Here is a 17,654-nt window from a genome sequence, read left to right on the forward strand (position 1 = left end):
ATTGTTGCATCTTCTTTAATCTCTGTTTTCTTAAGGACACCTGGCTTTACCACCTAACTGTGGCGGCGGGAAGCGGCAGTGCCAAAGTGGGTACCTTATATGAGCAGCTAATTGGAAAACTATTGGACATAGACGGAGACACTAGTGAGTATCCAAATATTTACTATGACCATAGACCAGTGCTGCTAGATGTGTAGTGTCCCTCTTCAGATTCATTTATTCTGACTGCTAATTTACCTTTTTATTTATGTTTATTCTGTCTTCTTTCTGGGGTAAGTCTGTTTGTTGCCCCACTGCACGTATCACAGAAAGACTAAAATTGGCACTGCCATATGGGGGCCACTTGAACCGGTACTGAGGCTGACCAAGCAGGGGTACGATAGTGGGACAAACACACGGCATGACAATACTACACTTCACGTCTGTGTCCTAAGTGTGGTGTGTGCGAACTAGAAGCACATTCTTGCTTCCTCTAGGAAAAACCCCTCCTCTGGAAAGACCAAAATAGAATTTAGTCCTGTTGCCTCCTCATACAATATTTAAATAAAGTGGGCACTTGTGGGCATCACAACACACAGGTACCAGATTTCTAAATGTCTAAGAACGTAATGCAATAGCATAAAAGTACTGTTTAAAAAAAACAATACCAAGTTTACAATATACTAGTTTCAAGAATAGAATTGGTGTTATGGTTCACTGTAGTAGATGGGGGTCCTTTTGATTCTCACCTGTATATAAAAATGAAAATACATAGTGCTAAGAAATCAGAACTCTATACACTGAATACAAGCCAAAGACCATTTATGTGACAAGGGATTACAATTACATTTAATGTACATTCAAACAAAGGAACAAGGGAGAGTACTTTATATATATATATATATATATATATATATATATATATATATATATATATATATATATATATATATATATATATATATATATATATTTTTTATTTTTTTTACTGAAAACCTACATAAAAACAGTTCACTCAAGAACACTTACAAGGTATAACTAGGCAATATGTGCAAGCATTGGCAAAGTCGATAGGTTTGACTTGCATATGGAGCTCTGATTAGAACATTTTAAAAGCCTGCTTCACTGCAAAAAAAGAAAAATATTGCTTGTGCAGAGAATGCATTTATGAGAATAATTTATGGGTCTCCATGACTGAGGGGAAAACGAATATGCCTTCACACCAGTCCATCAGATATGCACCAACAGATCTGCCAGAATTACTTCCATCTTGTCCACCAATGTTTCAGCTTGTATCGCCAATGGGAACCCTGATGAGGGTACTTCTCCTTAAGTTATCAAACAGCTTGATTTTGTCATCTAGTTGTCCTCTGGTCTCTGTTGCAAAACTCGTGAAGGCCTTAAACCTCTGACACAATCCCCAAGCTTCTCCTTCTGGTTTATGTTTCATAGTAAAAGACTTTACCCCTTTGCTTCTCCCACTCTGGACTAAAATTATCAACAGCTCACTTCAACAAGGAACCATACCTGACTCCCTCAAAGTTGGACAAGTCACACCTATACTAAAGAAACCTACAGCTGACCCCTCTGATCTGAACAATTACCGTCTCCTCACCATCTCACCATCTCCTCACCATCTCCTCGACGAAACGCAGTTTGGGTTCAGGAAAGGGCATGGAACGGAGACCGCTTTGATAAAGGCCTCAGATGAGATCAGGGCTATCATGGACCAGGGAGGAGCGGCTGTCCTGATCCTTCTGGATTTGTCTGCAGCCTTTGACACGGTCGACCATGCTATCTTGGTCGACCGTGTCACAGCCCTGGGGATAAACGGTAGGGCCAGGGACCTTATTTCATCTTTCCTGGCAAACCGTACTCAGACAGTGAGGCTGGGAGATTTCTACTCCCCTATCTCTGCACTCCCTTGTGGAGTCTCACAGGGCTCCTCGCTAAGTCCTATGCTATTCAACATCTACGTAGCGGACTTAGCGAGGGTAATAAAGGCCCATGGGGTACGGCTTACATCTTACGCAGATGATACCCAGCTGGTTCTGGCAATCCACAGAGATGGCCTTAGTGTGGCAGCTAACTTCCAGACAGCCATGCTCGAGGTCAGCACTTGGATGGCCTCGAACTGTCTGAGGCTTAACTCGGACAAGACCGAGATCATGACCTTTGGCAGGCTCTCTCCTGAATGGTCTTCTATCTGGTGGCCTGAAAAGCTAGGCCCACCACCTGTCCCAGTAGAAAAGGCCAGAAATCTGGGAGTGATTTTTGACAGTAAACTGTCCTTTGACCTCCATACAAACAAGGTTGTTTCTTCAGCATTCTTCATTTTGAAAAAAATTAAGAAACTATTGCCTTACCTCCCTACCTCAGCTGGGAAGACTCTGGTCTCTACTTTAGTTTTCTCAAAAATAGACTATGGGAACGCTCTCTTTTTAAACACACAGAAGCGCGTCCTCACGAAGTTGCAGTCTATTCAGAATGCGGCTGCAAGGATTCTTCTTAACATTCCCCGTCGCAAGCCCACCACTCCTGCCATTCGTCATCTCCATTGGCTGAGAGTCGAAAGCCGTATCAAATTTAAGGCCCTCTGCATTGCCTATAAGGCAGTACATGGCGTTGGACCCAGATTCCTCACAGAAGCCTTTCAGCTGTATACCCCCAAGAGGCAACTAAGATCGGCTAACATCTATCTCCTCCCTGTACCTCGTACAAGAACTGCCACCTGGGGAGACAGGCGTTTTCTGGTGGCCACTCCAAAACTTTGGAATCTCTTGCCACTGGCTATTAAAACTGCCCCGAACCTGATGAGTTTTCGCAGGCTTTTAAAAACATGGTTGTTCAACCAGTAAATTAATGGCTGGTAAACGGAAACAACCTTCTCCGGAGTCCAACTCGATCCCCAGAAACTCGAGGCAAGTCGACGGACCAACAGTCTTACCTGGTGCCAATGGCACGCCAAACTGATTCATTAAGACACAAAATGCAGCCAAAGCCTGCCCGCATTCCGGATCCCCGGCTGCCCCCAGGAACAAAAAATCATCAAGATAATGCATCACACGTTGGAAACCCGTCTTCTTTGTGAAGACCCATTGTAGGAAACTACTGAATTTCTCGAAATAGGCACAAGATATAGAGCACCCCATCGGCATACACTTATCCATGTAATAATGACCCTGAAACATGAAACCTAGGAGACGCTGATCGTCTGGGTGTACCGGGAGCAACCGGAACGCTGACTCGATATCAGATTTAGCCATCAGCGCACCGGGCCCCAGGCGATTCAAAATGGCTACGGCCTCATCGAAGGATGCGTACCGCACCGAACACACTTCCGGGCCTATCGCTTCGTTTACGGAAGCACCACGTGGGGCTGATAAATTATGTATCAGCCGAAACTCCCCCGGGTCCTTCTTGGGGACCACCCCTAAAGGAGAACAAACAAAGTTAGCCACCGGGGGTACACTAAACGGACTGGCGACTCGACCTCGAGTAACCTCCTTCCGGATCTTTTCCTGTACCACGGTCGTATGCTGCAAGACCGATATCTGATTCTCACATTTCACTATTCCTTGAAAGTCCCCCACTGGGATGCGGAAACCATATGAAAAACCGTTTCGTAACACCCCAGCGGAGGTACGATCCGGGTATTCGCTGAGCCAGGGAATCATTGCCAAGGTATCAATCGGGGTAGGTAAAGGCGCCCCTCGGACTATGTTAGACCTGTTTGGCGCTTCCTCTACCCCCGTTATCACCCGTTTTGGCTCTGCACGTGGACTCAGGATGGGATGATTGCCCACACCCACTACATTCGTGTCTAAATTTGCACGACCCCTGGGGCCTAGTACATTTACCCCTGTTAAAGTTCCAACAGACCCCCCTTTTACCTGTATTGCCGGTAGGCCTCGAGTGACTGTCGGTACCCGTACCTGATCGAAAGGGCGTCCCCGCATATTGGCGGGAGGGTTCGCCAACGCTACTCCCTACCAATGGCAATTTCAACATACCAGTATCTTCCATCTTGGACCAGGACACAGAATCATAACAATCCCAAGTTAAATTCTTATCGTGTTCTTTTGCCTTTCTGAACAGATTATCATAGCAGAACCAATGATTACCCTCGTGTGATACAGAGTACCCCATGATCCGTGACTGATAAATCGGCAATTCGGGTAGCAATTCGGGCCTTCGTTCCCCCAAGATCGATGTAAATATCCCCCACGCTTTGCCCCAATTGCCAATGTTTTCATTTACCTTAAAGGCGGCCATCTTTGCGCGCCAAACACTCGGATGCATGAGGTCTTTCTGGCCCTTAACATGCTCCATCTCATAATGATCAGTAAGCAACGAGAAGATGTTTACATACTCCCCTGCCCATATTTTTTCTTTAATAGCTACAGGGACATGCTGACCCAACTTTTCCCTTCGAGAGGGTGCTGACTCATCCCTCGCAATCGGCAATGGCCGCTTACCTGAACCGGACGCTGTCTCTGCGACTGAACCAGTCCCCTGTGACTTCTCTACTGCCGCAGCCGGCGTGGATACCTTCGCTGCTTCCCGAGTTTCACGCAGTTGCTTCATCAAGACCTGCGCGTCGACAGCCGTGGCGCCCTCGCTACCTTTACCCAACCACGCTGCTAATTGTGCTGCCAGTTCGGGCGGCATATCTTCCCCGGACCCGGGAGTGACCACTACGGGAATCGGGTTCCCTTCTTCCGGCACGGGAGTGGGTGCTTCGAGCGGGGTACTGGGACCCGGGATGTCTCCCCCAGATGCTCCCCTCCTGGGCCTCTTGCCTTTTCCTCCCGGGGCTGCTCCCGCCAAAGGACGTTTCGGCCCTCCTTCCTCGCTTTTATCCATTCGCCTCTTTAGGTCGGTCATCTCTTTCATGAGAACACGCAGCATCTGGTCGGTAGTCATTCGCTTTCCCGCCTTCTTCGGCATTCTCCGACAGAGTATCTGAAAAACAAACAAGAACGATTACAACGCTCAAAATTGGCTCTTCGTTCCGTCTCGAGCTCACGTGCAGCGAGGAGGTGCAGCTTCAGAGCACAGGAACAAGAGGATGCCTTCTGGTCTTACTTCTCCTTTTATCCGTCTTCAGGGCGGGCGTAAACCCGCCCCTGCCTGCCCAAGGGCGTGGCCAGCCGCGTTCGTGTCTAGGCCAACCCACTCTAGGGCGGGAAAAGGCGCGCCCCGGCTACGCCGCTTCGGGCATACCAGCCGAGACTCGCCTCCCGCCCAAGATGGCTTCCCGGGGGGATCGTGGTACTCTGCCATACGTTCGGGGGGACCGAATGGTCGCCCCTTTCCATTAAAACTGCCCCGAACCTGATGAGTTTTCGCAGGCTTTTAAAAACATGGTTGTTCAACCAGTAAATTAATGGCTGATTTCTAGTAGCTCCACAAGCGCCGAGACACCTCAGGGTATTTGTTGCGCTATAAAAATTTCGAAAATAAATAAATACCGTCCCATTACTAATATGCCCACTCTCGCCAAACTACTGGAAAAATGCGCACAATTACAACTGACTAAACACATTGAACAGTTTAGAAGGACGAAGGTTTTTGAATCAGTAAGAGGGTGCACTGCCTGTTCATACGCATATAGTTTTCAAAGAACAAGAATTTCTTAGGTGCTATACGGCGAGTGGACAAACCCAAACCACTCCTGTGAGTAAAGAAATACTCCTATCAGATAAACGGTTTGCCGAAGCACTCTGTAAAGTAACGACGTTTTGTACAATGACAATATACAAGCACATTCCAGAACACCAAAATGACAGAAGTGAACAAAGTTCCACAAGATGATTAAATCTTGGAGTCTTTAATGGAGATTACAGCCAGCCGACACGTGTTTCATCGCCTTCGCGATTCCTCAGGGCTGAAACAAACAGATAAGTAGCATATAGCATATTCTTTGAACAGATAAATTGCCATACCAGACCATGCTGTCTGGGCATTATAGACATACAGTAAATGCTTCCTCCAGCAGTGAACATACAGTGATTTGTTCAAGCTCGTTTATTCTAGTGCTACCACAACACATGTGAATCGCGAAGGCGATGAAACACGTGTCGGCTGGCTGTAATCTCCATTAAAGACTCCCAAGATTTAATCATCTTGTGGAACTTTGTTCACTTCTGTCATTTTGGTGTTCTGGAATGTGCTTGTATATTGTCATTGTACAAAACGTCGTTACTTTACAGAGTGCTTCGGCAAACCGTTTATACATTGAACAGTTTGATCTCCTCAACCCTCATCAATCAGGCTTCCGAGCAGGACACAGTACAGAAACTGCTATGACTCACATAATTGACGACGCACTTCAAATGCTAGACCAAAACGACACTTGCCTCCTCATCCTTCTTGATCTCTCTTCAGCATTCAACACCGTTAAACATGAGAATCTACTCGAACTACTAAACACAAGAATGGGTTTATCTGGAACTGTTCTCAAGTGGTTCACTTTCTTTCTACACAACAGGTCGCAGAAATTCAAGAGCAACAACCTGATGTCCTCGCCAATACCTGTAACGCTGGGCGTCCCCCAAGGATCCTCCCTATCCCCAACTCTGTTCAACCTAGTTATGGAACCTCTCACCACCCTGCTACAGGCATCCAATGTACACTTTCACATGTACGCCGATGACACCCAACTTTATCTCAAATTACAATCCCCTAAAGACATTTTGCTCCTGAACTCAACGATCAGAAGCCCCCAATCCTGGCTTGCTGATAACAATCTCAAACTCAATGCTCTGAAAACGGAGTTCCTTCTGATCTCACCTCCAGCGAAGATCTCCACCACTCAAATTTGGCTTAAACACCTAACCGCACTCAATGTCCAACCGACCATCGTGGACTCAGCAAAATCTTTAGGCATAACACTCGACACCAATCTCAACATGCAGCAGCATATCAGCAAGGCAACTAAGGGAGCGAACTTCCAAATCAATACCCTGAGGAAACTTAAACCCTACCTCCCAGCCAAAGACTTCCAAAACACAGTACAAGCACTAGTCATCCCCCAAATTGAATATGGCAGCGTCGCCCTCTGCGGACTCCCCCTAACTACTACTGCACCCCTAAGAGCTTCTCTAAACGCTGCAGCGACCTCATCACTGGGTCAAGAAAGCACTCTCATATCTCTCCTGACTTTAAATCCCTGAACTGGCTGCCTTTTGAAGCCAGAATACATCTGAAAATCGCATGCATGACACACAAGGCGGTACACCTGAACTCTCCCGGCTACCTCACTCAGAAGCTGGCAATCTCTCGCGGTGCTAGAAACACTAGAGGCACAAACAATCTATTGCTGAAACCTCGTAGATTCCGGAAGGAAAAAACCTATTAACGCTCCTTCTCAGGAATGGCACCCAGGATCTGGAACTCACTCCCTCCCGAAACTAGGCTCATCTCTTCTACTACACTCTTTAAGAAAGAAGTAAAAGCTATCCTCATGGCAAAATACACCTGAACTATTACTTCGGACTCTTTTATAGACTCTGCACCGATCTGTACTACTTGTTTGACCCCGTTGTTTATTTGTATTACCTGTATTATTGTTTACATGATTCTGATTTATCTATCTGACTATGCTCGCTCATGTACCCCTTCTGTGTAAAGCGCTCTGATATCTGCAAAGATCTTGTCCGCGCTATATAAAACTTAAAAAAAAAAAAAATAGTTTTTATTGAAAAAAAAATAATTTCTAATATCCGCTCCCACACACTCCATGCACCTCACATCTTCTTATCCTTCCCTTTCTCATTTGCCCATTGGGATTCTGTATTGTAGTGTCCTACTCTCATATCGCCTGTTGGCCTTTACACCATCACTACCCTGTAGAAGTATCTCTGTTAATTTATGAAACCTAGTACTCCTAGTCTCGAGGCAAGTGAGGCCTCTGAAGTCTCAGATGATCTAAGTCCATCGTTAGCAATTTGACCCATTGCAGACCCAAGGTGCCGTATGCTACTTTCTTGTGTCTCAATAGCCTTTGTAGCCATAAGTAAAATTTCTAATCCGGTCCTCTCCCCCGTTATTAACAAAACTACTTGTGTCGCTTCTAACAGTAGCCCCAATATCGTCTTCCACAGGGCAGAATGCAGTGGGTAGAGTGTTTGCGCTGGTCGGCCTAAAATCACTGTCTCAGTAGCTCGCTACCTATAGCAAGTCTGATCCAATTGATGATGTCTGAGCAGCACTTTTATAGATACTGGCATCTCCACAGGATATGCAGATTTGAGCCTGTCTCTCCACACCTCTTTCAGCATTCCCCACTCTGTGTGATCTATTGTGTATAGCCTTGCAGTGTATAGTGCCATTAATAGATGAGTTTACAGATTGCTTTTGTCCATTGTGCATGCCTAGCAAAATTTTATTTGCTCAAAGAAAGTCATCCTACCACTCAAATAAAAAATAAAGTAACACCTTACATTCAATAAAAACATTGATATTGTCCTTTACAGTGTGTTCATTGTGTTTAATCCCGGCAGGTTCTCCCCTCTGGAAAAACCCAACTCTGTGTTATAGTAAGGATGGCCTGCAGAGTTCCCTCACTACCCTGCCATCGGAAGCCCTTCAGACGGAGGCACTGAAGCTCTTTAAGGTAGCACCATTTGAATCTCAAGTAAAGCGACATTCTGCAGCTGAACAGACAGTGTTTTAATTTTTAGCACCCGCCTAGGCCAAGAATGATTATTGAAAGAGAGGGCACCTCCAGAAAAATATAGTCTGCAGTGAACTGCAATTAGGAATTGGTCTATTAAACCTATTGTTGGCACTTTGTTTATTGCCCCGACTGTGTTTGAAGTGATATTCCCAGGCCCCATAAACCATCCCATTGCCACATTAAGGAATTAAGGAAGATAGGGATCTGGGACTGCTAACAAGGCGTTTTTTTGCCCCACTCTTAAAACGTCCTCCACTGTAATCTATCCTTGGGTGTTTGAAAGAGAGAGGGTCTCTTCCTAGAAACAAAGCTGTCCACCATCATTCATGCATAGTATGTGTATATATTCCTCTAGGAAAAGGCCCATTTTTAGCATGGTCACCCCACTTTTGTTTACCTGGTATACAATTCAATTTCAACTGGAAATGCACTGAGTTGCTGCTAACCAGGTCCCTAGTGCCAGATATTGTTCCCTAAAACTATGCAAAATGTACCCCAATTGGCAATACTTTTAGCACCTCCTGTAAGTCCCTAGTAAATGGTCACCCTGGTACCTAGGGCATGGCGTACTAAAGAAGACCCCCTAAGGGCTGCAGCATGAATTGTGCCAGCCTTATGGACCCCTCACCAAGCACAGGCAGACTGACATTGCAGGCTGCTTGTCTTTGTGCAGACAAAAGTGAAACAAACCATGGCACACATCCCTGTGCGTCATGCCCACAGACACTGCACGAAGCCTTGGTAAGTCACCCCAACAGCAGGCCTTACAGCCCTAAGGCAGAGTGCACAATAGTGCTTGTGTGGACATATCTTCATGAGCAGATATGCCACTGTGCTGGTCAGTTCAATTGCTGCCAGTATAAGTGACCAGGGAAGCTATTTTAAGAACATGTACTGGACACTGGTGAAAACGAGTTCCTCAGCCACATGAGGGCTTTACTGAAACCCAAGATGTTTGGTATCAAACATCTCATATTAATAAACCCACACAGATTCAAGAGATGGATTTATTAATGCATGCACCCAGAGAGCAGCTCAGAGGTACCCCCTGAAAACCTACTAACGACTAGTGTGCTGACTGACTGGTCCTAGCCAGCCTACCACCACAGACAAGATCCTGACCCCCAAGGGGTGAGGGCCGTTGCTCTCAGAAGGTCAAGCACAAAGCCCACTCGGGCTGCAGGTGTTTACACCCCCTTCAACAGGATGACCTGGAATTAGCATTCCAAGACAGGGAGCTTAAAGGAGCCCACTGCATTTGGTATGCAAATCTGGCTTCCCTCACAGGAGAGGATGACAAGAACCCTCCCCCTCCCGCCATGTCCGGGGCCCAATTGGGACCTAGACAGGTGGGAAAATTAGTAGTCAGCAAAGGTGTGTTCACCTTGAAGCTAGTTCCACCATTAAGGTGGGCTACCTAATGGGAATACGAAAATCAGGAGCCCGCCATCTTTGTGATGGCAAACTTAGGAACTCTGGGACAGAGTTATGCCCACTTCCCGAAGAAAGTGGTCATATGTGGGCGAAGTGACTTCAGGGGTAAGTAGTCCACTGGCTACTACCCTACACTCCCCTAAGCAACCATAAGGGAGTGTAAGGTAGTGATGGATTCAGTATTTAGGGGAGCCACTGGCACCAGGAAAACAGATTCTGCTGGCCTAAAAGAAGGACTGAAGGGTCCCGAAAAGCAAGAACTGTGGAAGATGTAACTGACTTGGCACTAACCCTGCCAGCCAGTTTCCAAATATTGTGCCCAAATAAACTCATCCTGCAAGCTGCTGAGCCTCCAAAAGTCTGAGAGGACTTCCAGCACGTTTGCCAAGACGCAGGAACTCCAGTGGAGCAGCAGAGCTGTTCCCCTTCACCCTGCTGGTACCAAAGAAAGAACTGTAAGGACTCCAGACCGCGTAAACCTGACACCGACCAGCACCACTGCACTTGTTGCTCCAAGCCAGAGTTGAAGTGGGCTAATGGTGCCAGCATGGTCTCTTAACCCTCTAGAGAAGAAGCCCACCTTGGTCTTGCCTGAAGGGGACTCCTTGATGCCGCTGGCAACCTCTTTGTGCAGTCTCCTCCTTTTAACGCGAGAGACTCAGTCGCGAAAAATCCAGCAGCTCAAGACACATCGGCACCGACTCACCTGTGGAAGTGGACCGAAAGTGTCTTCATGTCCCAAAGCATCGTGAAGCCTGATCCCCCTTGTTGGTTCAGTCTAACTGGCCTCCCAGTCCAAACCTGCAGTCTCTTTCCGACCGGACCGATTCCAATTGATTAGCATTGGGCATCTGACCCTGTATTGCACCTCTGCACCTGGCTCCCCCAGTTTCGTCAGGTGTGACCTCTTTGTGCTGCCTTTAACCCTGCCTTTAACTCACCTTAAGTCCAGGAGATTACTCCCGTAAGACTCTGTGATGGAACTGTATGCAGTATTTGCTTTTCTTCGATAGGACACAGGGCCGGACTGGGAACCGAAACCGGCCTTGGCAAACTGCTCGGGCGGCCCCCCTGGGTGGGAGGGGGTGCAGCTAACGTGTTTGCAGGGGCCGGTTTCGGCCGATTTTGTTATGGGGGGGGCGATATTTCCTGCCCCTGGTAACAAAAACGGACCCCACCTTGGCGGCCCACCAGGGAAACACCCAGTGCCCGCTACGGCCAGTCCGGCATGCCGCCTCTGAAAATTGCACCAAGTGTCAGCTTTTGAAAACTAAAAGTATTTCAATCTCGATACGTACTTACCTGATCATATTGATTCTGGTACTTAAATATATTTATAAATATACATGTTATTTTTACAAATTGGTGTGGATCTCTGTTGGGAGTTGTTGATCATTTATTGACTGTGTGTATTTTCAGATTTCTGACACTCCTCTCTGATAAGCCTAAGGCTGCTCGACCACACTACCCACTAAAAGAGCACGTTGGAATTGTTAGAGCCAGCCCCTGTCCACTCATAAGAGTAAACCTGGACTCTTTGCACAGTATACCTCTTTTTGGTATACTATAGAAAGAGCCAGCTTCCTACAATTCATGTAAAGGACTGCATTCTATTCTGCATTGAAACTTGTAACACAGCCATTCAGCCCCACTTGTCCAGATCACCACAATATAATTGTGACTCTCCTAGGCAAAGTTGCTGTCTCACATTAAAGATGGAAACACGCTATTTACTTTCTAAATCTAGACATGCTCCCAGGGTTATGAGTTCTGCACGCCATCTTAGTTCACTCGGGGCACAACTAGAAAATCTCTATATGATAAGGACTTAATGAATTTGGCTAAAATATTCAGTAAGTCAATACATTATTAGTACATAATTGTATTTATTTTTAATAAGATAATACATGAACGAAATTAAGCCTGCTATAATAATGACGTTTCTCTTTCAAGATTTCATATTTTTTTGTTAAAATTCAACAAACTTTAGATTGCAATTTATTTCAGGAATTAAAAAATTTGTAAAAACAGCGGATCATATGGTCATATAAAACATGCAAATTTGCACACGTGCTATGTGAAACACTTTACTAAAGCAGATTTATAGTATTTACTAAAGGAAATGTATAGTTATTTACTAAGACCATACGAAAACCCACTAATAGGTGTTAGAAAAAATACGAAATCCTAAAAGATGTCAGTTTAAGTGAATACAATGGTACATTACAAACTCACCAATTGGATTTAATCAACCACCCATCATTCCCAAGCTACTGTAGTGTTTTTAAATCATACTTTAGTTGATAATCTTGTGTCCCATAGCATCCCTTAAATGTTTTCATTGTAAAGAGATGAGTGCAGATATTTGTGTAAAAAAACCAAATACTTCATTACATAATTTGTTAAATACATATAAAATAAACTGAAACTACATGAAAGAGACTACATAATACATTGCATGTGATATATTTCTTTAGGTGCTATTTATTATTTAAATGTTATTTGTGTGCCTGAAACACTACATTTTATTGCTGTAAGTGTGTCTCGTAGACACTCGGGAGTAATTCACAACTAAGTATGGAGCGATTTACACCTACAATTTACAACTACTAAAGACTGTAAGTCTCGTATTCTGTTTTATATATCATACTATACTGGTGCAACGAAAGCAAAAACCTGTAAACAGTATATCCAATACCAAAACTCCCATCTGCAAAAAGTGAGCAGGTGTGGAGTAGATTACTTCTTTTGATGACGGTGCAACCCTTGTTTTTTTTTTTTTGTTTTTTTTTTTTTTGTATGTTCTTATATAGCGCTCAACTACCCGGAGGCATCTTGGCGCTTGCCTTGGGAACCCGTCCTGGCTTTTCCCTGTGAGATAGCCCCTAACAGGCATCCCCAAGGTGAAAGCCAGGCATCCCGCCGCAGGGGGCCGTTGTGGAGATTAAGCAAGCTTAATGCCCAGAGTTGCAGAGTGTGAACCCATGATTAGGTCAGGCACCGAAGCGAGAATTATCGAGTCCGTGGACATTTGAGCTCAAGACGCTGCCGCGTCGGGAATTGAACCCTGGTCCCGGGTCTGACCTCTGCTTCAGGGTCTGCCTGCTCTAACCAGTCCAGTTTTCCATGGTACAAACTCATTGAATTCACTCTTCGTGCAACTATTGTCTTCTCAGAGGAAGAAGAAGGATGTAGATTAATGATCTCACTTGGTCTTCATGCTGTAGGAGCGGTCTCACACCATGTGTTAGTATCCTGCTTCTACTATTTATTCTCTAGGTCTTCTATGTGTACTCAGTCCATGATCATTGTGAGGAAGAAGCTTGGATGTCCCTGGTTCAACCTCAGTTCCAATTAAATGTATTCACTCAATATGGTGTCTTCTCTTACGCCACATGTAACGGTCCTTTCGTCAGTTCAGTTCAGTAGCAGTGACCTCCATAACTGCAGGTCTTCCTCAGGAAGAGAAAGTTCTAATATGGCTCACAAGCCTTTTAGGCACACAGAGGAACCAGTCATGTGCTGTGGCTTCCACTAGCTGGGTCTATTCAAGAAGGTCTAGTAATTGTTCTCCTTTCTTATGGTTAGAAACATCCTTTCCAGACCTAACATTGACGAAGACCAGCTACATCCAGTCCAATAAGTAAATTTAACTGAACAAACACATCCACACAGATGCAAATTATATGTCCCCTTTTCATCATGCAGATTTAAAATAAGTGGATGAAGTAAATCAGGTAATAAATAAAATGATGAAATAGCTACATCATCTTTAAATATACATGAGATTCTTCATACATTGTATGATAAATGGTTGCATGTGTACATCAAATTTGATTTTCAGTCTTTCCAAATCCACTTTTTTTCCTTGTAGTCTTGTCAGCTGTTCATCAACGTGCCCTTGGAAGCCCCGTCCATTGATTATCACGTGTCACTAGCACAGACGGCATTGCAGGTATGCATGACGCACACCGAGCTGCAGAATGAAATCTACTCCCAGCTGATCAAGCAGACGAGCTGCCGCCAGCCCCAGAACCACTCAGTCATTCAGGTGGGTGATGCTGCCACCAGTACCGTCTTGCAAACCTGTTTAAACCCCAAGGTTCTTCATTCCATATTTCATAAATATAAACTTTACTTTTCACGGCATTCTTATTCACAAAGGTTTTTGGCGCTTGTCTTGTGTCAGGTTGTTTCGTAACTTAGAAATGTTAGGAATCTGTCTGATATTACCTAAAGTGCCTATTATTGTGTTACTGGCATATCCGAGGAATTGATAGATTAGTAAATTATTTCCAAAGCATTTCTTGGTAGTCACAGCCTGCTACTACAACTTAGAATCTGTAGCCATCAAAAGGGGCAATGTAAGTGGCCCCAGCAGTTTTAGAGATGGAGTTACCGAAGTGGATGGGTAAAGAGTCAGGATGAATCCTTGAAGGGGGACTTTGAGCCCAGGTGTATCTTCATGCTAACATTGCTTCTTGTTCTCTAAGACCCAAAACATATCTGTTTTCTTCTTCCTATGAGAAGATACTAACCACTTTTAAAAGTATGCTGCTATGTCACCAAAGATTTTTGAAATGTTAGGATCTCCTTTGTGGAGGCATAGAAGTGAAGTCCGAGGAGGTCATGTGTGGGACTAAATCCAGCAAATGCTCATTGGCTGGAATTCTCCTTTTGGAACAGCTTTCTGGTTGATACTACTGTGTTTGCCTTTTCAGCATGTAGATCACATAAGCTCATTTAGATTTAGAAAGACTAGACACTCAGAAAATTTCTCAGATAAAAAAAAAACAGCGACCCGATTCATAGCAATTTTGAGCTTTTAATTTAGCTTTTTACAGAAATTCTGGTGAATTGGGAGTACATTTTTGCTCCTTAGGTTCATGAGATATAAGCAATATTAGCCACCTACTACAAATTCTGCACCTAACGCAATAATTTGAAATTAAGTAAACAGAAGAAACTAGCGCCCTCAAACTATTCGCTTTTTGGGGCTGCAGATGAAGTGTATTGAGAGTCAGTGCAATTGCACTAAGAGTGTAAAGAAAAACATTATCAAGGATGTCCTGCGGGAAAGAGCGATTGGCTCTGGAGACCTTAAGAGTTGATTCCAGCATCTTTGTACTTCTGAAACTTCTTCTGAACAGTTATGCATGGTGCCAACTCCACGCTTCTTGTCTCGAGTATGAACCAACTTGCAGTAAGACATGGCACCAGTGAGGAAAGCCTAAAGGGAGTAGCTTGTGACTAATCCCTTGGAGTACCGTGTTTAATATGGGATCTGTTTGATCTGTTTTGATCGCTGATTCGCGGCATCAGAGACTTAGAATGTGGTTTGTTTGTGATTAGTGAGTTAAAGACCCTGTTTGTTCATTGTTAAGCATGACATACCGATCAGAGTTAGCTATGATTCTATTTTATTGCAGCAATCTAAAAATCGTTTATAAAATTTAAATTACGGATTGTATTGATGTGAAAGGGCATGGTATAATTATTATTCTGGTTTTAAAAATGATTTGAATTTTCGGTTATACCAGTAAAAATTTGCGAAACCTTCAAGTAAATGTCAGTAAATTCAATTCCAGACTGCTTGCATGCATGGAAGCAAGGATAAGGCTTGTTGCTTGCCTACTCTGGCCAGTGCCTTTAGCTACTTATGGAGTTAAGTGACACTGAATGTCTTCTTCTGTATTTATCTTGACAGTGCTGGCAGCTCCTGGCTCTCTGTGCCGCCCTCTTTCTTCCTCAGCACCACTTCCTCTGGTACCTGAAACAACATCTGCAGCGGCATGCAGATCCCCGGTAACCGCTAATTTCCATTGATGTTTAATATATACTAGTGATTGTCTCCCAATGCATTTTATGTTCAACAAGATCTTTCTGATCAGCCCCAAAAGGGGTGAAATCCGTCTGTAATTGTCATGAGAAAATGCTGCACATTTTCAGGGTGACAGATGCACTGAGATAGTCAATACTCTGAAAGAGCAACTGAAAAAGTTGCTTGTAGACAAGTTCCTCAAACAGAAGTTAAACATCCACATGCAACTCACAAGGGGGATATTGCTGAGCTGCCTCGTGGAAGCTGATTTGCTGTGTAGTTTGCTAAGATAGTGGACTATTGCGAAATGCATTGGGCTTTCATTTCTTGCCATATTTGAGGGTGCACCCTTCTCCATAGTGACCAGAAATATTGGCTCTAGATTTCCCTTCTCCATCCCGGTCAGGCTTTAAAACATCCTGACATTGGTTTTGCTTCTTGAAATAGAGAGCTGGGCATCAGAAACCCCCTTGTAGTTGGTCACATAGATCCTCATGCCCCCTAATTTAATCTGCGGAAAGAGCTAGGGACAGTGCACTGAGTTGGCAAAAATAAAGCATCAGAAACTTTAAGATTTGGTCAGCAAGTATTTGTTATTCATGCCTGATCATGTTGAGCTTATGTTCACAGTTGATAGCAAATGTCAACAAGTATCTTGAGAACCAGTTCTCTCCTAATTTATTTGTTACTGAAGACATAGGTCAGCTAGCTTTGGTACCTTCATTTTGTATTGTCAATGTGTCACATATTCTGTCAGCTAAGTGAGTTTTTGAAACGTATCTTTTGTACATTGCATTTTGATTAGAAGTGAAATTGGCAAGTACTCCATCTACTGTCAGCGATCAGTGGAACGCACATTGCAGACTGGGGATCGCGAAGCCAAGCCCTCTCGGTTAGAGATTGTGTCAATTCTTCTCCGACATCCATACCATCATTCTCTGCCTTTTAGCATACCAGTGCACTTCATGAATGGGACCTACCAGGTGAGTCTATCAGAGGCAGAAATGTTCTGAAGCGTATACACTGGTTCAGATGAGTTGGTGGTCACTGCGCATAGTGACATAAGAGCAGAGCCAGAGCTCTTGACTATTGTTATTGACTACATAGACTACAGACACGCATAGTATATTCTTCCAAGGATGCACATTTGTTTGTTGTAATTTAAAATCAGAGGTTTTACATTGTGTGTTTCTCAATAGCTTATAAATGTGAGTTTTTCAATGTCTCTTCCTTTTTGATTTGCATTAATTGCATTTTTTTGGGGGTGGTTTAGGGGTAAGAACATTGTTATGTAAACTCCGGTGGATCTGGAAAACATAGGTTTTATGTTGTATTTACCTTACAGTGAACTTTGGAATTGAAAGGGGTGAGTGCACATTAAGCACATATGTACATTTGTATAGTATTCCCATACGAACAGTGTTAATGCATGATGTAAGTTATATACAGCACATAGACCAATCAATCAACATTTCTTTAACACTTTATCATTTTTTGCAACAAAGTGAACTAGGGCATTGAGAATTGCTATATTGTACATCACATAGGGGGGGTACATACACTTCATACAAAGGAGACTGCAGCAGTAAGAGCTGTTAATATGCACACAAAAAAATGCATACCTCACAGACGGTACAAGCATACATAGCAGAGCTCTAATCCCTGAAACAGTGTCCTGGCTAGTGGGATATGAAGAATGTTCAATGAGGGGTGGGTTAGAGTCTTGGCTTTGGGCGT

General features: G+C 44.2%; 1 protein-coding gene across 1 annotated transcript in view; it reads left to right on the forward strand.

Annotated features, from left to right (window-relative positions):
* The window catches only part of PLEKHH1 (pleckstrin homology, MyTH4 and FERM domain containing H1), a 301,189-nt gene that overhangs the window by 198,414 nt on the left and 85,121 nt on the right, over window positions 1–17,654 (forward strand). The window contains exons 17-21 of the mRNA XM_086937161.1: window positions 36–144; window positions 8,487–8,599; window positions 13,971–14,147; window positions 15,804–15,901; window positions 16,723–16,900. Coding sequence (XP_086793287.1) covers window positions 36–144; window positions 8,487–8,599; window positions 13,971–14,147; window positions 15,804–15,901; window positions 16,723–16,900 — 675 coding nt within the window. The remainder of the gene's footprint in view (window positions 1–35; window positions 145–8,486; window positions 8,600–13,970; window positions 14,148–15,803; window positions 15,902–16,722; window positions 16,901–17,654) is intronic.

Source organism: Lissotriton vulgaris, chromosome 9 (genome assembly GCF_964263255.1).
Source record: "Lissotriton vulgaris chromosome 9, aLisVul1.2, whole genome shotgun sequence".
NCBI lineage: Eukaryota > Metazoa > Chordata > Amphibia > Caudata > Salamandridae > Lissotriton > Lissotriton vulgaris.